This window comes from Pseudophryne corroboree, chromosome 4 (genome assembly GCF_028390025.1).
Source record: "Pseudophryne corroboree isolate aPseCor3 chromosome 4, aPseCor3.hap2, whole genome shotgun sequence".
Classification (NCBI taxonomy): Eukaryota; Metazoa; Chordata; class Amphibia; order Anura; family Myobatrachidae; genus Pseudophryne; species Pseudophryne corroboree.
In genome coordinates, this window is record NC_086447.1 from 775,177,189 (window position 1) to 775,200,812 (window position 23,624).

The window sequence follows — 23,624 nt, forward strand, 5'->3', positions numbered from 1 at the left end:
CTTACTATGTTTTTCCATTTTGGTCTTTCGCAATTTTATGTAGGTATCAGACTAAAAATAGGTGCGAGAAAAATAGAGACGTGAAAAAAGAGCAAGGTTTTCTACCCGTAATTAGCTGTTATTTCCCCCTTTGTGTTGGTGCGGTTCTGCTCTTTGTATGTTTAAACACATTGACTAATGATCATTAGGCTCCAAGTTCCCTCCTATAGGGGCATATTTTTCTGCTCTTTGTATGTTTAAACACAATGACTAATGACTATTAGGCTCCAAGTTCCCTCCTATAGGGGCATATTAATACAGGTTGAGTATCCCTTATCCAAAATTTAAAATCCCACATTTTTGGGTCACCTACTGAGATAATGACATATATATTATATATTATGTGTATATATAGATATATTATATAGATATATAATATAATATATATGTATATGTGTCATTAACTCAGTAGGGGAACCAAAAATGTGTGATTAAAAATTTTGGATAAGGGATACTCAACCTGTAATATAATATTTGTGGAATATTCATCAAAAACACACATTTGTGTGGGGTGGGGTTACCCACAAATACATAAAGAGCACCTCAATCTATGTACAGGGGACCACAGCAGATATTGGTGATAATTGCTGAGATCCTCTGTTTTTGTTGGCAAAATCAGCTCCCAAAGATTTCTGTGGGGGCTGCTAACATGCTAAATTTTCTAAACTGTAAGCCATTGTAGGCTATGCACTGCATTGCACAAAACATTCCACTGGTTGTTTGCACATGCATGGTCTGCCCCTGAACCAGGAAGCGATTACTTTCATTCTAAAGCCCCGTACACACTGGGCGACATTCCCCCGAATGAGCAACTAGCGCTATAACGCTGAACGCTATACTGTTCAGCAGTATAGTGCATACACACTGAGCGATATCACTGAACGATATCATCCCGCATTCCCGAATATGCAGCTAAACAATGTAGCCAAAGTTGTGTTGCATGTTCGATAGACCATAGATGAACGTGAACAACCCGCGGGTGAGCGCATCGTTCATCATTCAAGCATACACACTGGCCAATAGGAATGATACATCTTTCAAAAAAGATTGTTATTGTTCATATCGTGTGTATCCTCTACATGTGCTGGCCATCGACAGGTAAGAAGGGGGACGGTGGAGCAGCATACCTAAGCCCTCTCTGGGCCGCTCCAACAATCCCCGCCCAGGTAATTAGCACTCCCTTCCGGCACCCCTGGACATGTTTATCATTGTATCATAACGTGGTAAATAGCTATAAGGTCTAAGTTATACAATGACATGGCAGATATCAGTTCTGGGAGCTTATTTGTTACACATAGGACCTCACATACATGCAGAAATGTGACTTCACACTTCCACTTAGTGGATCTCAGTATAATGGAAAGGACCAATGCTATATTATATCAAATGTGTAAAGAACATTTTTTTTTCTTACAAAATTAATTCTAAATTAAAACAAATACCAGTTTATTACACAATAACATTTTTGGCAATGTAGCCCAATGAGATGTATTTTCCCCCCCTGATATCTACAGGTAATTAAGTAAAAAAAAAAACTTGCTGACAGCTCAAAAAATTACTATGAACTGAACTGCCTGAAAGGATCAATAACCACTTAGTCTATCACAAGTGTTACTCCATTCCGACTGCCTGTGATTGGATCATTTAAATAAATGAATAAAATACATTTTATATATATACAGTATATATTTACCTTGAAATGCCCTAATGCACCAAGATTTTAATTTTGCTGTAGAAGTGCTACACCCTAAACTAAAGAGCACCGAAACAAAAAAACACTTCAAACTCACAAAAGTTCCACTTGCAGTATAGGCAGTGTCAGTGTTCTATCACCCTCATGATTCAATGAGCTGTGCTTTAGGAGATGAACACTTACATTTATTGAAAGAAAGAGGTTGTTATTAAATAATACTTTTACCTAAAAGGTGTGCATTTCTGAAACAATAATCAATCATAATATTTAGGCCAAAATAACAAAACAAAAATAACTATATTCAAAGGACTCCAATTAAATTTTACATCTATATCTCACTCATAGGGCTAGGTGTAATAGGATGCGATTTTTCGGGTGTCCAAAAAATCGCATCAAATCACACAAGTTTGTAACTTGCGATTTTTAGGGAAAAATTGCACGTTTCCAAAAATCGCACCCTATTCCATCTGGCCCATGGTGTCAAACGTATGGGATAGGAGAGATAGGGGGCCAGATGCACCATCGCTTGGAGAGTGATAAAATAGAGAGGGAAAGACAGCGACCCCCCCTTGGCAGATTTACTTGGTTACTATGCATGTATATTTAGGGGTGGTCTTCTGTTTGCCGGCGGCCGGGCTCCCAATGACCAGTATACCAGTGCCGGAATCCCGACCACCGGCATACCGACATCTTTTCTCCCTCTTGGGGGTCCACGACCCCCCTGGAGGGAGAATAGATAGCGCGCCACCGTGCCTGCAGCGTGGCGAGCACAGTGAGCCCGCAAGGGGCTCATTTGCGTTCGCCTAGCTGTTGGTATGCCGGCGGTTGGGATTCCGGCACCGGTATGCTGGTCGCCGGCATACCCTACTACACCCATATTTAGTGGGTCCTGTCAATGTATAAATGTATCCCTTACTGTATGAGAGATGACTATCTCAATACATGCTGTATTGAACAGATCAGAAGAAGATACTGTAATCAATGTGTGATACTGACTAAGGGTAATAGTTATGCCAGTAAAATATTTCTCATGTCTTTTGCAACAGATACTAATTTTGTCTTGGGTAATGCCCAGATTGTGGATTGGCCTATTGTCTACAGTAATGACGGGTTCTGCAAGTTATCAGGATACCACCGAGCTGAAGTTATGCAAAAAAGTAGCACATGCAGGTAATGAAAACATTGTATTGATTTCCTGCCTTGTTGCTCATTGTTATCTATTGATCTCATGTTATCCTATGCATGTAGACTTACAATCAAACTATCATTGACACTAAACAGGAATTATATGTTGAAATAACTGATGCCTGTTTTGTGTGTATTCACTAAAGTAGAAAATACGTATGTCCCGCAGTATATATGCCAATTATATATAGGAGAATCTGTGGACGTCCTTCTGATGGGTCACTTTGGGCCAGTAGGGCAGAAGAGCACGCTGGCAGGGAGCTACCCGTTGCTGAGAAGATCGCAGCAGCTGTGTGTGACGTCACGCAGCCGCGGTGGCCCGCCCCTGCACGGTCCGGGCATGCCTGCATTGCTTGGACCATGCCCCTAAAACGATGGACAAACACAACCGGCCCGCCCCCTCCCGCCAAGCGAATGCCTCTGCCTCTGTGAATCAGGCAGAGGTGATCGCAGGGCTGAGACAGCCGTCGGCTGTCTGGCATGCACCGCTGCACTGTGGTGCTGGCGCATGCGCAGTTCAGACCTGATCAGCTGCTGTGTGAAAACGCACAGCACCGATCAGGTCTGAATTAGGCCCATGGTGTCCACCATAATCATGACACTCATTTTACTGCTGCACTTGCGCGGCGCCCATTTTGGCTGTGATTTTTGCCGCGTCTGCAGCGCCCGATGCGGGACTCCGGACAGGTAAGTAATAAAACATGGGTACAGTGTGTGATGTGTGGGCTGCTCTGGACCCAGGTGCCTGTGTGCACCGCACACATTGCACCCATTATAGAAATGCCAATGCTAACAGTCCAGATCTTAAGGATGTCCAAGCTTGAGCATGGATATCCAGAAAACCTGAACTGTTAGCGTGCTTTGAGGACCGAGCTTGGTAACCACTGTTATAGCAAATGAGGAGCAGTTGGCAGCTCTGTTTTCCACACAAGACATAAATTATGTATCCAATCCAGATTATTATTATTATTATTATTATTATTATTATGTTTTTATAAAGGAAATGACCGTAAAACACAAAGCTTAGCAACAATTGCATTACTTTATTACAGCTTTATGTATGGGGAGTTGACAGACAAAGAGACCATAGAAAAAGTCAGACAGACATTTGAGAATTACGAGATGAACTCCTTTGAAATTTTAATGTATAAGAAAAACAGTAAGTTCTTCAGTATTCACTTCTTTTTTTATTTTTTATATGATGTAGTCAAGTTTGTTTTTATGCCGTTACCCGGCAGCTAATATAATTGTATTGTTTCTTTTATGCTTTGTTTAGTATTACAGTGAAAGTTTAAGAACTGGGTTCTGCATGATTGGTAAATTGTTAAATCACCTCTGCCCATTATTTTCTGCTGGTCCAGAGCTGTTTTCATGCTAATCTATCTGAAGTCGTACACTGAATATGCAACTAAGGGGAAGGATGCATGCGTAAAATTGTCTCACACAAATTGCATTTGCTTGCTTTGCAACCTACATGACTTATTAGAGGTCATTGTTACTATAAATGTAATAAAACTTATGAATTAAGTATTAAAGCTTAGAAGAGATGTGAATTGAAATTGTACGATTAAAGTATAACAATGCTACAATTTGTCTACCAAGCAGGCAAGCACATGCACTGAAAAGATCTCTCCGTACTCTTTTTTTTTCATTTATGTTAATCAATTACTTATTGTCTGTTTTATAAACATTAAAAAGGTTGGATTAAAAAACTATTTCATTGCAATGTGTGCTTCATTTGTATATTAATGTGATTGTCATGGTAAGAGGGCCCTGCTGTCAAGCTTACAATCTACAGGGAAATAGGGATACTGTATACACAAGGATAAGTGCTACATAGTGCATATTGGTCCAGCCAGATTGCAGGTTCTTGGTGGGCAGTATGATCCAGTCACACAGGAATGTTGGCCGTGGGTCAGCAGGATGTGAGAAGAAAGAGAAAATAGGTAAAGTCATATGTAGACTGTATAGAAGAGTGTAATTGGGTAGGATAGCTTATGGAGGTAATGGTGTGGTTCTGGAATTTGATAAGCTTGTCTGAAAAGTTTTCAGGGAAGCTTGAAGGTTTGGAGATTAGAGGAAAGTCTTATTGTGCATGGAAGGGCATTCCACTGAGTGGGTTCAGCCTGAGAGAAGTCCTGTAATCGTAAGTGAGAGCGAGTAATGCGTGTGGATGAAAAACTCAGATCTTGTGCAGAGCGGAGAGGTTGAGTTGGGAGATTTGTTGAGATAAGTAAAGAGATGTATGTTGGAGTAGGTTAATTAGCCTTATGTGCAAGTGCAAGTATTTTAGATAGAATCCTGTGGAATACAGGTAACCAATAGAGGAACTGATAGACTAGAGCTGCAGACAATGAACGTTTAGTGAGGAAGATCAGCTTTGCAGCTGCAATCAAAACGGATTGTAGTGGTAAAAGTCTGTTGTGCTAAACGTCTGTTTTGGGAAGGCCAATAAGGAGACAATTGCAATAATCTATGCAGAGAATAATGAGTGCATGAATTAGTGTTTCTGCAGTGTTTTATGTAAGATATGGAAGTATTCTGAATATGTAGATATATGCAACATGATTTGGAGGACAGATTGAATGTGGGGAACAAAAGACAGTTCAGAGGCAGCAAAAGTGTATGGATTATAGCATTTACAGTTTATGAGAAGAAAGTGTTTAACAGTGTCAAATGCAGTAGAGATACAGTATATAGAAGAATAAGAAGTGAGTAATGGCCTTTAGACTTAGCTGTGATCAGATAATTCACTACCTTAGTCAGTGCAGATTCTGTGGAGTGTTGGATACGAAAGCCTGACTGAAGTGGGTCCAATAAGTTGTGTGAGTGAAGATTGTGTGTGAGGCGGGTGTAGGCAATTCTCTCAAATAGCTTGGAGGGGCGGTAGTTGAGAGATGGGACAGTCAAAATTCTTCTTTTTTTTCAGAATAGGAATAATCACTGCATGCTTGAATAATGAAGGAAAGATACCATTAGAGGGAGAGCAAGACTATAGATATTAGTTAAGAATGTGATGAGCACAGGAGACAAAGATATACTGATTTGTGAGGGTATAGGATCAAGAGGAAAAGTAGTAGAGTAGGAAAATGAGAAGAGTGTAGTGAGTGAAGAGTGAATACTTCATCTTCATTTGTGGGATCAAATGAAGAGAAGATGCCTGAAGGTACAAGCAAAAAATTCAGTAAGTTTCAGACTAAAGAAGAGCATCCCATTTCATTTCAAATTTTATTAATCTTGTCGTGGAGTGTGATGGGTAGTTGGAGCCATGTCAGCAAGGACTATTTCTAGAGTTTGGTTAAGAAAGCAGTCTCAGGAGAAGTGAATGTAGAAATTGATGAGAGTAGTTATTGCAGAGAGGTACAACGTTCTTGGAAATTTATAGCATTCATATTTCTATGGGTTTGAGGAGGCTTGGCAGACTTTGAGGAGGTTTGGTAGACTTCAGTGACACTAAGCTTGAAGTAATGGAGTAATGGAGACGTGCAGTTGATAAGGTTAACTGTGAGCAGGGCTGGCAACAGAAATCTTGGGGCAAAGTACACCGATATCTTTGGGGCCCCTTGACACCCCCACCCCCTTTTTAAAGCAGAGGGTGGTATTCATAGCTTAAGATTTATATATATATATATATATATATATATATATAGATCAAAAATGAGGCGGCACTCAGAGATTTGTTGGAAAGCAAACAGGTGTGTATTCAAATCATCACATCACTTCAATGTTTCAGGGAACGAATCCCCTTCATCAGGATGAACAAACAGTGCAGAAAGTGAAATATATAGACAAACTATATATACTTTTCTGTGTTCCACATCCTTGGGGGCCCCTTGAAACTCAGGGCCCTGTACAGGTTCCCCCACCCCCCCTCCCATCACCGAGCCTGACAGTGAGAGGGAAAGGAGTGTTTATTAATTCAGAAACTGAGACTAGCCTGGTGAATACAGGATCAAGACAGTGGTTATCTTTATGAGTAGAGGAGTCAGTCCACTGGCAGAGGCCGAGAAGAAGTTAGACAGAGTAATTTGGAGGCACAAGGAGAATGTGAACGATAAAAAGGGATATTGAACTCACCCATGTTGATGGTGGTAATGTCTAAAGGCTACAACTCTCATATGGGTTCACCTGCATAACACCTGACTTTGAATATCATTGTATATCTATAATATAATATAATATAGGGTCAGCTTCTATCTGTCATTTTATTTACTGTACTAGATATATGATACTGTAGCCAGAAGCTGAGTTGTTTTGAGTAACTTTTGCACTTTATCTCTCTCGAAAGTTTGATAGATTTCCCCTATTAAGGAGACCAAGGGGCCAAATAGTGCATCACCGCTATATATAAATTTGAATAGTAACCTACCAATGCCACTCTAGCATTGGGGACTCTTCTGTTCTTCTCATGCATCTGCTCGCTATGTATGTTTCATTTAAGAAGGAGCTATTTTGAGAGAAGAGCGTCTTAAGGGGGAGTGAGGCTTCAAATATTAGTGAACTAGCCTTGCTGGGTTCTCTCAACTACCAGGTCCCATAGCGCTTACACCTCCTACTCCTTCACGACACTCTATAATCAGCGAGAACGCTCTACAGTATATGAAGTGACTTTAATAAGTGCTGTCCTGAATGTGCCTCATTGCTGACTCTGGGGAGAATAGTACTTCTGTCCTTCCCCTAATGAATATTCCTTCTGTGTGCTGTAACAGACTATGGGGAACATTTACTAAGCAGTGATAAGAGCGGAGAAGTGAGCCAGTGGAGAAATTTCCCCATCAACCAATCAGCAGCTCTGTATCATTTTATAATATGCAAATTATAGATGTTATTTCAGTGCTGATTGGTTTCCATGGGCAACTTCTCCACTGGCTCACTTCTCCGCTCATATCACTGCTTAGTAACTATACCCCTAAACTCCTAAAATATCATTGCTTTGTTGTTGTTTTGTTTGTTTTGGGCTGAAGACATTTTGGGATAGGAAGACAGTTTATACTTTAAGTTATGTAGTGGCCCTGTTCATCAAACAAAGGTACAGTGACATGGAGCAAATAGTATTTCCTCTCCCCTACTTCAAAACTAGCCTTGATCAGCACGTAGTACTAGAGATGAGCGGGTTCGGTTTCTCTGAATCCGAACCCGCCCGAACTTCATGGTTTTTTTCACGGGTCCGAGCAGACTCGGATCCTCCCGCCTTGCTCGGTTAACCCGAGCGCGCCCGAACGTCATCATGACGCTGTCGGATTCTCGCGAGACTCGGATTCTATATAAGGAGCCGCGCGTCGCCGCCATTTTCACACGTGCATTGAGATTGATAGGGAGAGGACGTGGCTGGCGTCCTCTCCATTTAGATTAGAAGAGAGAGAGAGAGAGAGAGATTGACCTGATTTACTGGAGCTTAGGAGTACTGTAGAAGTGTAGAGAGTGCAGAGTTTACTAGTGACTGACCACAGTGACCACCAGACAGTGCAGTTTTATTTAATATATCCGTTCTCTGCCTGAAAAAAACGATACACACAGTGACTCAGTCACATACCATATCTGTGTGCACTGCTCAGCCCAGTGTGCTGCATCATCTATGTATATATATCTGACTGTGCTCAGCTCACACAGCTTATAATTGTGGGGGAGACTGGGGAGCACTGCAGTGCCAGTTATAGGTTATAGCAGGAGCCAGGAGTACATATTATATTAAAATTAAACAGTGCACACTTTTGCTGCAGGAGTGCCACTGCCAGTGTGACTGACCAGTGACCTGACCACACTGACCACCAGTATAGTTAGTAGTATACTATATTGTGATTGCCTGAAAAAGTTAAACACTCGTCGTGTGACTTCACTTGTGTGGTGTTTTTTTTTTATTCTATAAAAAACTCATTCTGCTGACAGACAGTGTCCAGCAGGTCCGTCATTATATAATATATACCTGTCCGGCTGCAGTAGTGATATATATATATTTTTTATATCATTATTTATCATCCAGTCGCAGCAGACACAGTACGGTAGTTCACGGCTGTAGCTACCTCTGTGTCGGCACTCGGCAGTCCATCCATAATTGTATACCACCTACCCGTGGTTTTTTTTTCTTTCTTCTTTATACATACATACTACTACATCTCTTTATCAACCAGTCTATATTAGCAGCAGACACAATACAGTACGGTAGTCCACGGCTGTAGCTACCTCTGTGTCGGCACTCGGCAGTCCGTCCATAATTGTATACCACCTACCCGTGGTTTTTTTTTCTTTCTTCTTTATACATACATACTACTACATCTCTTTATCAACCAGTCTATATTAGCAGCAGACACAGTACAGTACGGTAGTTCACGGCTGTAGCTACCTCTGTGTCGGCACTCGGCAGTCCGTCCATAATTGTATACCACCTACCCGAGGTTTTTTTTTCTTTCTTCTTTATACATACATACTACTACATCTCTTTATCAACCAGTCTATATTAGCAGCAGACACAGTACAGTACGGTAGTTCACAGCTGTAGCTACCTCTGTGTCGGCACTCGGCAGTCCGTCCATAATTGTATACCACCTACCCGAGGTTTTTTTTTCTTTCTTCTTTATACATACATACTACTACATCTCTTTATCAACCAGTCTATATTAGCAGCAGACACAGTACAGTACGGTAGTTCACGGCTGTAGCTACCTCTGTGTCGGCACTCGGCAGTCCGTCCATAATTGTATACCACCTACCCGAGGTTTTTTTTTCTTTCTTCTTTATACATACATACTACTACATCTCTTTATCAACCAGTCTATATTAGCAGCAGACACAGTACAGTACGGTAGTTCACGGCTGTAGCTACCTCTGTGTCGGCACTCGGCAGTCCGTCCATAATTGTATACCACCTACCCGTGGTTTTTTTTTCTTTCTTCTTTATACTTATACATACTACTACATCTCTTTATCAACCAGTCTATATTAGCAGCAGACACAGTACAGTACGGTAGTCCACGGCTGTAGCTACCTCTGTGTCGGCACTCGGCAGTCCGTCCATAATTGTATACCACCTACCCGTGGTTTTTTTTTCTTTCTTCTTTATACTTATACATACTACTACATCTCTTTATCAACCAGTCTATATTAGCAGCAGACACAGTACAGTACGGTAGTCCACGGCTGTAGCTACCTCTGTGTCGGCACTCGGCAGTCCGTCCATAATTGTATACCACCTACCCGTGGTTTTTTTTTCTTTCTTCTTTATACTTATACATACTACTACATCTCTTTATCAACCAGTCTATATTAGCAGCAGACACAGTACAGTACGGTAGTCCACGGCTGTAGCTACCTCTGTGTCAGCACTCGGCAGTCCGTCCATAATTGTATACCACCTACCCGTGGTTTTTTTTTCTTTCTTCTTTATACTTATACATACTACTACATCTCTTTATCAACCAGTCTATATTAGCAGCAGACACAGTACAGTACGGTAGTCCACGGCTGTAGCTACCTCTGTGTCGGCACTCGGCAGTCCGTCCATAATTGTATACCACCTACCCGTGTTTTTTTTTTCTTTCTTCTTTATACTTATACATACTACTACATCTCTTTATCAACCAGTCTATATTAGCAGCAGACACAGTACAGTACGGTAGTCCACGGCTGTAGCTACCTCTGTGTCGGCACTCGGCAGTCCGTCCATAATTGTATACCACCTACCCGTGGTTTTTTTTTCTTTCTTCTTTATACTTATACATACTACTACATCTCTTTATCAACCAGTCTATATTAGCAGCAGACACAGTACAGTACGGTAGTCCACGGCTGTAGCTACCTCTGTGTCGGCACTCGGCAGTCCGTCCATAATTGTATACCACCTACCCGTGTTTTTTTTTTCTTTCTTCTTTATACTTATACATACTACTACATCTCTTTATCAACCAGTCTATATTAGCAGCAGACACAGTACAGTACGGTAGTCCACGGCTGTAGCTACCTCTGTGTCGGCACTCGGCAGTCCGTCCATAATTGTGTACCACCTACCCATGGTTTTTTTTTCTTTCTTCTTTATACTTATACATACTACTACATCTCTTTATCAACCAGTCTATATTAGCAGCAGACACAGTACAGTACGGTAGTTCACGGCTGTAGCTACCTCTGTGTCGGCACTCGGCAGTCCATCCATAATTGTATACTAGTATCCATCCATCTCCATTGTTTACCTGAGGTGCCTTTTAGTTGTGCCTATTAAAATATGGAGAACAAAAATGTTGAGGTTCCAAAATTAGGGAAAGATCAAGATCCACTTCCACCTCGTGCTGAAGCTGCTGCCACTAGTCATGGCCGAGATGATGAAATGCCAGCAACGTCGTCTGCCAAGGCCGATGCCCAATGTCATAGTACAGAGCATGTCAAATCCAAAACACCAAATATCAGTAAAAAAAGGACTCCAAAACCTAAAATAAAATTGTCGGAGGAGAAGCGTAAACTTGCCAATATGCCATTTACCACACGGAGTGGCAAGGAACGGCTGAGGCCCTGGCCTATGTTCATGGCTAGTGGTTCAGCTTCACATGAGGATGGAGGCACTCAGCCTCTCGCTAGAAAAATGAAAAGACTCAAGCTGGCAAAAGCAGTAGCACCGCAAAGAACTGTGCGTTCTTCGAAATCCCAAATCCACAAGGAGAGTCCAATTGTGTCGGTTGCGATGCCTGACCTTCCCAACACTGGACGTGAAGAGCATGCGCCTTCCACCATTTGCACGCCCCCTGCAAGTGCTGGAAGGAGCACCCGCAGTCCAGTTCCTGATAGTCAGATTGAAGATGTCAGTGTTGAAGTACACCAGGATGAGGAGGATATGGGTGTTGCTGGCGCTGGGGAGGAAAATGACCCGGAGGATTCTGATGGTGAGGTGGTATGTTTAAGTCAGGCACCCGGGGAGACACCTGTTGTCCGTGGGAGGAATATGGCCGTTGACATGCCTGGTGAAAATACCAAAAAAATCAGCTCTTCGGTGTGGAGGTATTTCAACAGAAATGCGGACAACAGGTGTCAAGCCGTGTGTTCCCTTTGTCAAGCTGTAATAAGTAGGGGTAAGGACGTTAACCACCTCGGAACATCCTCCCTTATACGTCACCTGCAGCGCATTCATAATAAGTCAGTGACAAGTTCAAAAACTTTGGGTGACAGCGGAAGCAGTCCACTGACCAGTAAATCCCTTCCTCTTGTAACCAAGCTCACGCAAACCACCCCACCAACTCCCTCAGTGTCAATTTCCTCCTTCCCCAGGAATGCCAATAGTCCTGCAGGCCATGTCACTGGCAATTCTGACGAGTCCTCTCCTGCCTGGGATTCCTCCGATGCATCCTTGCGTGTAACGCCTACTGCTGCTGGCGCTGCTGTTGTTGCTGCTGGGAGTCGATGGTCATCCCAGAGGGGAAGTCGTAAGACCACTTTTACTACTTCCACCAAGCAATTGACTGTCCAACAGTCCTTTGCGAGGAAGATGAAATATCACAGCAGTCATCCTACTGCAAAGCGGATAACTGAGGCCTTGGCATCCTGGGTGGTGAGAAACGTGGTTCCGGTATCCATCATTACTGCAGAGCCAACTAGAGACTTGTTGGAGGTACTGTGTCCCCGGTACCAAATACCATCTAGGTTCCATTTCTCTAGGCAGGCGATACCGAAAATTTACACAGACCTCAGAAAAAGAGTCACCAGTGTCCTAAAAAATGCAGCTGTACCCAATGTCCACTTAACCACGGACATGTGGACAAGTGGAGCAGGGCAGGGTCAGGACTATATGACTGTGACAGCCCACTGGGTAGATGTATGGACTCCCGCCGCAAGAACAGCAGCGGCGGCACCAGTAGCAGCATCTCGCAAACGCCAACTCTTTCCTAGGCAGGCTACGCTTTGTATCACCGCCTTCCAGAATACGCACACAGCTGAAAACCTCTTACGGCAACTGAGGAAGATCATCGCGGAATGGCTTACCCCAATTGGACTCTCCTGTGGATTTGTGGCATCGGACAACGCCAGCAATATTGTGTGTGCATTAAATATGGGCAAATTCCAGCACGTCCCATGTTTTGCACATACCTTGAATTTGGTGGTGCAGAACTATTTAAAAAACGACAGGGGCGTGCAAGAGATGCTGTCGGTGGCCAGAAGAATTGCGGGACACTTTCGGCGTACAGGCACCACGTACAGAAGACTGGAGCACCACCAAAAACTACTGAACCTGCCCTGCCATCATCTGAAGCAAGAAGTGGTAACGAGGTGGAATTCAACCCTCTATATGCTTCAGAGGTTGGAGGAGCAGCAAAAGGCCATTCAAGCCTATACAATTGAGCACGATATAGGAGGTGGAATGCACCTGTCTCAAGCGCAGTGGAGAATGATTTCAACGTTGTGCAAGGTTCTGCTGCCCTTTGAACTTGCCACACGTGAAGTCAGTTCAGACACTGCCAGCCTGAGTCAGGTCATTCCCCTCATCAGGCTTTTGCAGAAGAAGCTGGAGACATTGAAGGAGGAGCTAACACGGAGCGATTCCGCTAGGCATGTGGGACTTGTGGATGGAGCCCTTAATTCGCTTAACAAGGATTCACGGGTGGTCAATCTGTTGAAATCAGAGCACTACATTTTGGCCACCATGCTCGATCCTAGATTTAAAACCTACCTTGGATCTCTCTTTCCGGCAGACACAAGTCTGCTGGGGTTGAAAGACCTGCTGGTGAGAAAATTGTCAAGTCAAGCGGAACGCGACCTGTCAACATCTCCTCCTTCACATTCTCCCGCAACTGGGGGTGCGAGGAAAAGGCTCAGAATTCCGAGCCCACCCGCTGGCGGTGATGCAGGGCAGTCTGGAGCGACTGCTGATGCTGACATCTGGTCCGGACTGAAGGACCTGACAACGATTACGGACATGTCGTCTACTGTCACTGCATATGATTCTCTCACCATTGAAAGAATGGTGGAGGATTATATGAGTGACCGCATCCAAGTAGGCACGTCACACAGTCCATACTTATACTGGCAGGAAAAAGAGGCAATTTGGAGGCCATTGCACAAACTGGCTTTATTCTACCTAAGTTGCCCTCCCACAAGTGTGTACTCCGAAAGAGTGTTTAGTGCCGCCGCTCACCTTGTCAGCAATCGGCGTACGAGGTTACATCCAGAAAATGTGGAGAAGATGATGTTCATTAAAATGAATTATAATCAATTCCTCCGCGGAGACATTGACCAGCAGCAATTGCCTCCACAAAGTACACAGGGAGCTGAGATGGTGGATTCCAGTGGGGACGAATTGATAATCTGTGAGGAGGGGGATGTACACGGTGATATATCGGAGGATGATGATGAGGTGGACATCTTGCCTCTGTAGAGCCAGTTTGTGCAAGGAGAGATTAATTGCTTCTTTTTTGGGGGGGGTCCAAACCAACCCGTCATATCAGTCACAGTCGTGTGGCAGACCCTGTCACTGAAATGATGGGTTGGTTAAAGTGTGCATGTCCTGTTTTGTTTATACAACATAAGGGTGGGTGGGAGGGCCCAAGGACAATTCCATCTTGCACCTCTTTTTTCTTTTATTTTTCTTTGCGTCATGTGCTGTTTGGGGAGGGTTTTTTGGAAGGGACATCCTGCGTGACACTGCAGTGCCACTCCTAAATGGGCCCGGTGTTTGTGTCGGCCACTAGGGTCGCTTATCTTACTCACACAGTCAGCTACCTCATTGCGCCTCTTTTTTTCTTTGCGTCATGTGCTGTTTGGGGAGGGTTTTTTGGAAGGGACATCCTGCGTGACACTGCAGTGCCACTCCTAAATGGGCCCGGTGTTTGTGTCGGCCACTAGGGTCGCTTATCTTACTCACACAGTCAGCTACCTCATTGCGCCTCTTTTTTTCTTTGCGTCATGTGCTGTTTGGGGAGGGTTTTTTGGAAGGGCCATCCTGCGTGACACTGCAGTGCCACTCCTAGATGGGCCCGGTGTTTGTGTCGGCCACTAGGGTCGCTAATCTTACTCACACAGCTACCTCATTGCGCCTCTTTTTTTCTTTGCGTCATGTGCTGTTTGGGGAGGGTTTTTTGGAAGGGACATCCTGCGTGACACTGCAGTGCCACTCCTAAATGGGCCCGGTGTTTGTGTCGGCCACTACGGTCGCTAATCTTACTCACACAGCTACCTCATTGCGCCTCTTTTTTTCTTTGCGTCATGTGCTGTTTGGGGAGGGTTTTTTGGAAGGGACATCCTGCGTGACACTGCAGTGCCACTCCTAAATGGGCCCGGTGTTTGTGTCGGCCACTAGGGTCGCTTATCTTACTCACACAGTCAGCTACCTCATTGCGCCTCTTTTTTTCTTTGCGTCATGTGCTGTTTGGGGAGTGTTTTTTGGAAGGGCCATCCTGCGTGACACTGCAGTGCCACTCCTAGATGGGCCCGGTGTTTGTGTCGGCCACTAGGGTCGCTAATCTTACTCACACAGCTACCTCATTGCGCCTCTTTTTTTCTTTGCGTCATGTGCTGTTTGGGGAGGGTTTTTTGGAAGGGACATCCTGCGTGACACTGCAGTGCCACTCCTAAATGGGCCCGGTGTTTGTGTCGGCCACTACGGTCGCTAATCTTACTCACACAGCTACCTCATTGCGCCTCTTTTTTTCTTTGCGTCATGTGCTGTTTGGGGAGGGTTTTTTGGAAGGGACATCCTGCGTGACACTGCAGTGCCACTCCTAGATGGGCCAGGTGTTTGTGTCGGCCACTAGGGTCGCTTAGCTTAGTCATCCAGCGACCTCGGTGCAAATTTTAGGACTAAAAATAATATTGTGAGGTGTGAGGTATTCAGAATAGACTGAAAATGAGTGGAAATTATGGTTTTTGAGGTTAATAATAATATGGGATCAAAATGACCCCCAAATTCTATGATTTAAGCTGTTTTTTAGGGTTTTTTGAAAAAAACACCCGAATCCAAAACACACCCGAATCCGACAAAAAAAATTCGGTGAGGTTTTGCCAAAACGCGGTCGAACCCAAAACACGGCCGCGGAACCGAACCCAAAACCAAAACACAAAACCCGAAAAATTTCAGGCGCTCATCACTACGTAGTACCCTTCTATATGTAGTGGTATTTTTTCTCCCTCTGTCTCATTTCCTGCTGCAGACAAAAGGTTGATGTTCTCCCACTAGATTGTGAACATGTGACAAAAAGTCTTCTGCAAATCGCTAACACTAACATTCCTATTTCAGGGACGCCTGTGTGGTTCTTTGTGAAGATTGCTCCCATCCGAAATGAACAGGACAAAGTTGTATTGTTTCTTTGCACTTTTAGTGATATCACAGCTTTTAAGCAGCCAATTGAGGATGATTCAACCAAAGGTTTGTATAGAAGATTTTTTTGTAATACATATTGAGACGGAACATTGGGATGTGTGTTTTTGTTCCTATTTATATTCAGCAATGCTGCAGAAATGAGTATGTAGTATACAGTAATTACATAAGCCTAATAGCCTTTCTCTGTTATCATTTGTTGCATATTTTCGTAAGAACAGGAATTATTTTCAGATATCCTCCCATCACCCCTCATGCTGTCAGCTTGTAGCTGCTTTTGGCGTCTTTTGGAGATAATCAGTTTATGCAAATATTACCTTCTTTCTCTTGATTTTTATAAGCGTATATTTCCAGTAAGCATTTTACTGGTACTGTAAATTGTCTAATATTGTATTGATTGTTGATTGTTAATTATTGCGAGGGGAAGTCAGGATCTTAAAGGTTATACAAGGGGATTTAAAACAGCACATAAATCCATGAAATGTAAGTAATAGCGAGGTCGATACATTCATTATTAATTTTTTGCAACATAAAATTTTTATTGAAAAGATGAAAAAGTAAAATGATGTGGATACAGAAAAAAGAATGAGGAACAATAACAATGGGGAAAGGGAGACAGGTTATCTACAGGCATCCAGCAAGTAATAAACCAGGAAATACAGTATATCCTGTATGTCAGGCATCGGAAACCACCATTGGAGCTTCATGTAAAGTGAAGGGAGGAGAGGGACTCAGTGAAGTAGAATGAACAGGGGGGCACCCTTACCCTCTGTGACAAATATGTACCATGGGAGCCACTTCATAATGGGAGAAGAGGGGGCCCAAGAATAAGGAACCTCTCTAAAATGAAATTGAGTTTTAGATACAATTTTAGTAAATGGGTAGAGGAAGGGGATCTTCCAGTGCTGAGCTATAGTGGCCCTAGCAGATATTAATATGTGACTAAGAACATAACGGGCAGCTTTAGGAACAGTGATGATCATTAGTCATTTTTTGATAAGAAATTGTGCACGACTGAGATGTATAGAAATCACATGAAGGGATAGGAGCCCGTCCCCGCTATGTGTAAAAGTTAAGTGATCGCTAATACAATTACTGTACTTTGCTTTGAGTCTTGGGAGCCTGCCATGCTACTGTGCATGCGATGCCTGATGATTGCACAAGTGCAAGCAGAGAGTACTGGGGAGGGATCTTACAGATCTGTAGCCATTGGGGTTGCTTTTGCAATTGAAAATATTCAGGGGATCCTTCATATTCGCCGGTAAGACAAACAAATATTTTGGGTGGATATCCTGCAACTACAGTATACATGGATAAATATGCCCCTAAGACAGAGCACAGCCACCATGATCAGGGTGGTTATGGAAATAGTCAATAAAATGAGAGAAAATTAAAGAAGATCTCTACCTCAAGTTCAACATCTAATATTAGGTGGAGTTTACAAACATAAGAATAAGGAATAGGTTTACTAGAACTTAAAAAAAGGATCAGTGCAATTATTACCTATAGAAAATTCCAATATACTAGATGTGAATTACCTAGGAACACACTCTAGAAGGTGATAGCTAGAATCTGACTGGGTGCTGTTCTACCCCTAAATCTAGCTACATTGGTGTACAGTTTTTCTGGCTTTAAATTATCCAATAATTTTAAATGTGTAAGAATCAGCAGAGTCTGCTACATGGTTGATTTTTATTCACCCTGATTTGCGATTACCTCATACGTTTGCAAGGAACTGCAAATACATCTGATGGTATCCAGTCTTTGGCCGTTAATTGCATCTGTCTACCAGTGACGTGTGGTGTGGTGAATGGCTGGGGAGGCACACATGGTAATGGGTCTAAATGCTGGGAGCCTGTTTCATCCCCTATCACTATAACTCTCTCCTCACTACACTAATCTACAGCATTCTTTGCATCTCCTAACTGCATCCCTGTGTCTGCTCTTGCTACTGCTGACTGAGCTTCGAATACAGTTCACTTCCTGGACACATGACACATGAAAGTGTCTATCAGTGCACAAGGCCCTCCCCCAGACTCAGAGGCATGCCTCTATTCGGTCTCTGTGCAGCTTTACTGGCAGTGGTGTGGCCCCTCCCCCAGCTCTACAAAGCAGTGTTTGCCTGTAGAACCGAGGCAGAGCTGTTGCTGCCTTATCTCTCATCTACCTGCAGCTTCAGGGATCTCCACAAAACTGGTCAGTGTTAGCTATAAAAAGGATTACAATAAACAAAGAAGATGTTTATATTATAAATATCTTCTTTGTATCATTTTAATTGTTTTTATATAAAATCTCAGGAGTTTGACAGGTAGTATGCCTACTCTGACTGCACGTCTCTGCACCTATATATGGATGACCTGGATTGTAATTTCGTTGTGCTTTTTTACAATGACAATAAAAATATCTATCTATCTATCTATCTATCTATCTATCTATCTATCTATCTATCTATCTATCTATCTATCTATCTATCTATCTATCTATCTAATGAAATGATTATCAGTTTGAACAAAGAAAGATAGAGGCTATGAAAGTGTGATTTATACATTTAGTTTGGTGATGGCACCTGCTATATCTCACGGTTCCAAAAAGCAAACATGACTCATTCTCATTCAGAGTCCAACAGCAGACTTCTATCTTCTGCCAACCGGTGACCCGTATTACATTTACAAAGCCATTTCTGGTCTTTTATCTCTGCTGTTAATGAGATCCTGAGACTGTCCTGTGCACTGAATAATGCTTTCTGTAGTAATTCACTATTATTTTATTTGCAAGAAGAAGTATTTATTTTGCTTTTAAAAATGCGTCTTCTGTAAAGGAGTTAATCAAATAGCAGCTTGTTACACAGACATAAGAACAGCTTCCAGTCAGCCAATAAAAATACACAGCTCTGGAATACATCACACACTTATACGGACAGCGGCCCTCATGGCAAACATGATTATGCACTTAGAAAAACAATTCAGTTTTTTTTTATTGGTTAGTTACAATGGGGTTGGTGTATCAAGCAGTGGAAAGAGTGGAGAAGTTTCCCATTGCAACCAATTAGCTTTCACCAATCATTTTATAGAATGTTCTTGATAAATGTTACCTGGAAGATGACTGTTTGCTATGGGAAGTCCTACTTACCTCCAAACCCACCACAACACAACCTTTGTTTAAAGGCAGATTTGTTACATTTGTTTAAGAGGTTGAAGATATCCTGCACACGAGTCTTGTATAATGTTTATAGCATTTCCTTTCACCTAACCTATATCATTTTCTAAACCTATTTTTCTAAACCTATAGTTTTTAAACAAAAACTGAAGCTTTTGTAGGAAAATATTATGGCAGTTGTTACATTTGTGTCATATTTCCAAAGCTGCTGTCAGACCTGCTATTCTGGAACTAAAGTAAAAAGCATCAGCTATCTGCTATAATTTCATAAGATCTGCAATCACGTAGAATCTGCTGTTTACCAATCAGTTTTGTCAAAATTGACTTAAGTAAATATGCCCCTTAGAGCCGTACAAATGTATTATATATTAATTAATACCACTATAGTAATATCTCACAACGCTCTCAATTTTGATGACATTGTCCTGATTTGATGGCTCTGTCCATCATTCCCAATCTAGACTGCTATGTCCTGAGTAGATAGATGGGGAGCTATATAGCATCCATAATCCCTGCTATGGTGACATCAGGGAGGCACTGGCTAGCACCAGAGCCAGATTTACACACAATGTATGAGCCAAAGGGTACATCTGGGCATTATACACAGGTGCAGCAGTATAAACTCCTAGAAATGTGAGCTTTGATCAGAGATGTGCAGAAAAGATAGGTGCAATAGACTTTTTACTCCAGAGTTTTGGCTAAAAAAATGATTAGAATAATGCAAAGAAGATATTTCTAACATATTCTTTGTAGTTTTCATTTACTTTATACAGTCAAAACTCTGGCACAAATGTTAGTATGACAGCAAAGTCTCTGCCTAACCTCACCGCACGTCATTGTGTGACATTAATGGAGAAGGTTATGGGCAGGGCCGTTTCTAGCCAATTTGGCTCCCAGTGCGAGATTTAAAAATGCGCACCCCAAACCCCCCCCCCATTCACATAAGAAAAAATGTGCCCCCCCCCATAGATATAAAGAGGAAAAGTGCGCGCACTCCCGGCAAGGGTGTGTGGCCTCATTAAAATGGGCGTGGCTTTGTTAAGATGGGCGTGGCCTCATCTGATCTCATAATCACGGCCACCACAGGATAAAAAAAAGTCCTCATTTTACACATTACAGCAGGCAAGTGTCCCCATTTTACACAGCACGGTAGGCAAGTGTCCCCATTTTACACATTGCGGCAGGCACGTGCCCCCATTTTACACAGTACAACAGGCAAGTGTCCCCATTTTACACATTGCGGCAGGCACGTGCCCCCATTTTACACAGTACGGCAGGCACGGGCCCCCATTTTACACAGTACGGCAGGCAAGTGTCCCCATTTTACACATTGCGGCAGGCACGTGCCCCCATTTTACATATTCCGGCAGGCAAGTGTCCCCATTTTACACATTCCGGCAGGCAAGTGTCCCCATTTTACACATTCCGGCAGGCAAGTGTCCCCATTTTACACATTACGGCAGGCAAGTGTCCCCATTTTACACATTACGGCAGGCAAGTGTCCCCATTTTACACATTAAGGCAGGCAAGAGTCCCCATTTTACACATTCTGGCAGACTGCGTCCCCATTTTACCCATTCCGGCAGGCAAGAGTCCCCATTTAACATATTACGGCAGGCAAGAGTCCCCATTTTACATATTATGGCAGGCAAGTGTCCCCATTTTACACATTCCGGCAGACTGCGTCCCCATTTTACACATTCCGGCAGGCAAGAGTCCCCATGTTACACATTACGGCAGGTAAGTGTCCCCATTTTACACATTACGGCAGGCAAGTGTCCCCATTTTACACATTCCGGCAGACTGCGTCCCCATTTTACACATTCCGGCAGGCAAGAGTCCCCATTTTACACATTACGGCAGGTAAGTGTCCCCATTTTACACATTACGGCAGGCAAGTGTCCCCATTTTACACAATAAGGCAGGCAAGAGTCCCCATTTTACACATTCCGGCAGACTGCGTCCCCATTTTACACATTCCGGCAGGCAAAAGTCCCCATTTAACATATTACGGCAGGCAAGTGTCCCCATTTTACACATTCGGCAGACTGCGTCACCATTTTACACATTCCGGCAGGCAAGAGTCCCCATTTTACATATTACGGCAGGCAAGTGTCCCCATTTTACACATTCCGGCAGACAGGTGTCCCCATTTTACACAGTACGGCAGGTGGTGGTGGGGGGGAGGGAGGGAGAGAGAGGGAGAGGGGCTGACTTACATTTGAAGTGGTTCTTCCCTCTCTTCAGCCGCCTCTCCCTCGTCTGCGTGGCGCCGGCCCGGCTTGGCTCCCCCTTCTCCCTCCTCCCGAGTGCCCAGCTCGGGGGGCAGGGTTTCACGGAATGATGCGATTGCGTCGTGACGTCACGACGCAAACGCGTCATCCCGCGAAACCCGGTCCCCCGAGCTGGGCACTCGGGAGGAGAGGGGAGGGGGGATTGAAAGTGCTCAAGAAGTGCCGCAGCGGGCGCCCCGTGCGTTTGCACGGCTCGCCCGCCGCAAGAAACAGCACTGGTTATGGGATGCTTTAGAAGCAATGTCAAACACACCCCCTTATTTCATAGCAAACACCTGGTGGGCCTCTCTCCCTAGGACCTATCTCCTCCTCTGGGGATCATTCTCCAAACTGTGCTCCTGAATTATATATTATACAGTATATTATACTTTATACTGCAAACAACAATGGAATATCTTTCTATCTATCTATCTATCTATCTATCTACAGTATCATCTATCTACTGTATGGGTCTTCAACCTGCGGCCCTCCAGCTGCTGTGGAACTACACAACCCAGCATGCCCTGCTTCCGTCTTGGCATGCCTTAATAGTAAAACTATGGCAGTGCATGATGGGATGTGTAGTTCCCACAGCAGATGGAGGGCCACAGGTTGAAGACCCATGATCTACAGTATCAAGGGGCCCAGACCATGCACTCTCTAATGGTTGTCCAAGCCTCTGCAGTGGCTAGTCATATCCCCTTTGGTGGCTGGCCCACCCCTTAATCATGGATCCCTCCCACTGCATTCCTCCGGTGGGCCAGGGCCAGATTAAGCCTTGGGGATGCCCAGGGCACTTAAGACTAGAGATGAGCGAGGTTCGGTTTTACTCGGTTTTACTCGGTTTTACTCGGTTCTCAAAACGGCATCTTATTGGCTATCCAAAACACGTGACATCCGTGAGCCAATAAGATGCCGTTTTGAGAACCGAGTAAAACCGAGTAAAACCGAGTAAAACCGAATCCGCTCATCACTACTTAAGACACGGGGGCCCCGACGGAAGGTGGAGGATGTATATTGAATTGTGCATACCTCCCAACATGTCCCATTCCAGGAGGGACAAAATGCCCTCTACCTGGACTTCCCGCTTAATATATGTGTTGAACTACTTAATTGATAAGAAAGGTATTTCAACACAGGTGATTGCAATCATAAATTAAGATGGAAATCCAGGTAGAAAGCATTTTGTCCCTCCTGGAATGGGTCATGGTGGGAGGTATAGATTGTGTATATTAAATTTAAACCAATGATGTATATTAGTTTGAACTAATAGTTTAATAATGCCTGGGTACGGTTTATAGCTCCACCTAATTGAAAGACAACTATTTTATAAACTTTCTTGTAGTGGAACAAAGACAACTTAACCTTTAAACACACATAGAAAAATAAAATAATTTATCTTGTCACATGCAAGAATAGCATCAACCTCTGTACTACTTACATACTGGGACAGGACTCAGGAGGACTCTGTGTGTGTCTCTATCTCTACAACCAAATGGTTTAGTTGCATAAAAGTTTACACAGGACTCAGACACCCAGGCGGGGAGGAGGAGAAGCTGGGTTTCCTGTGTCACTTACAGCTCTCTCCGCCCTCCTATCTCTCCTCTGGTCGGTAAGCTCTGTCGGTAGCTCATGAAACTTGATACTCCTGTGTCTCTGCCTGCACTGCATACTGTCCTGCTCACATTCTGGCTGCTGGTTCTGCTGCTGCCTAAGAGGGAAAGCTAGTGATGTCAGTGTGCTCTGGCTGGGGGGCCCCCTGACAGAGGGTGGCTCGGGGTACAGTATGCCCTGCATCCCCCCCTTAATCTGGCTCTGCGGTGGGCCCTTTATGCCTCAGTCTGGCACTGGCCATGCTCGCTAGCATGGGAGATAAGGGGATATGACTATAGCGCAAACCATATCCATTTTACCATTATATTCTTAGTTCTCTTTATAAAGAGAACAACATTAACTTTTTGAGAGGGTTCCTGTGACGACTGTTTAGTTG

The 23,624-nt window shown here is 43.6% G+C and overlaps 1 protein-coding gene across 1 annotated transcript in view; it reads left to right on the top strand.

Moving 5' to 3' along the window:
• KCNH1 (potassium voltage-gated channel subfamily H member 1) overlaps positions 1 to 23,624 on the top strand; it is a 966,177-nt gene that overhangs the window by 44,897 nt on the left and 897,656 nt on the right. Inside the window, exons 2-4 of the mRNA XM_063918272.1 lie at positions 2,779 to 2,902; positions 3,970 to 4,076; positions 16,125 to 16,253. Of these exons, the coding sequence (XP_063774342.1) occupies positions 2,779 to 2,902; positions 3,970 to 4,076; positions 16,125 to 16,253 (360 nt within the window). The remainder of the gene's footprint in view (positions 1 to 2,778; positions 2,903 to 3,969; positions 4,077 to 16,124; positions 16,254 to 23,624) is intronic.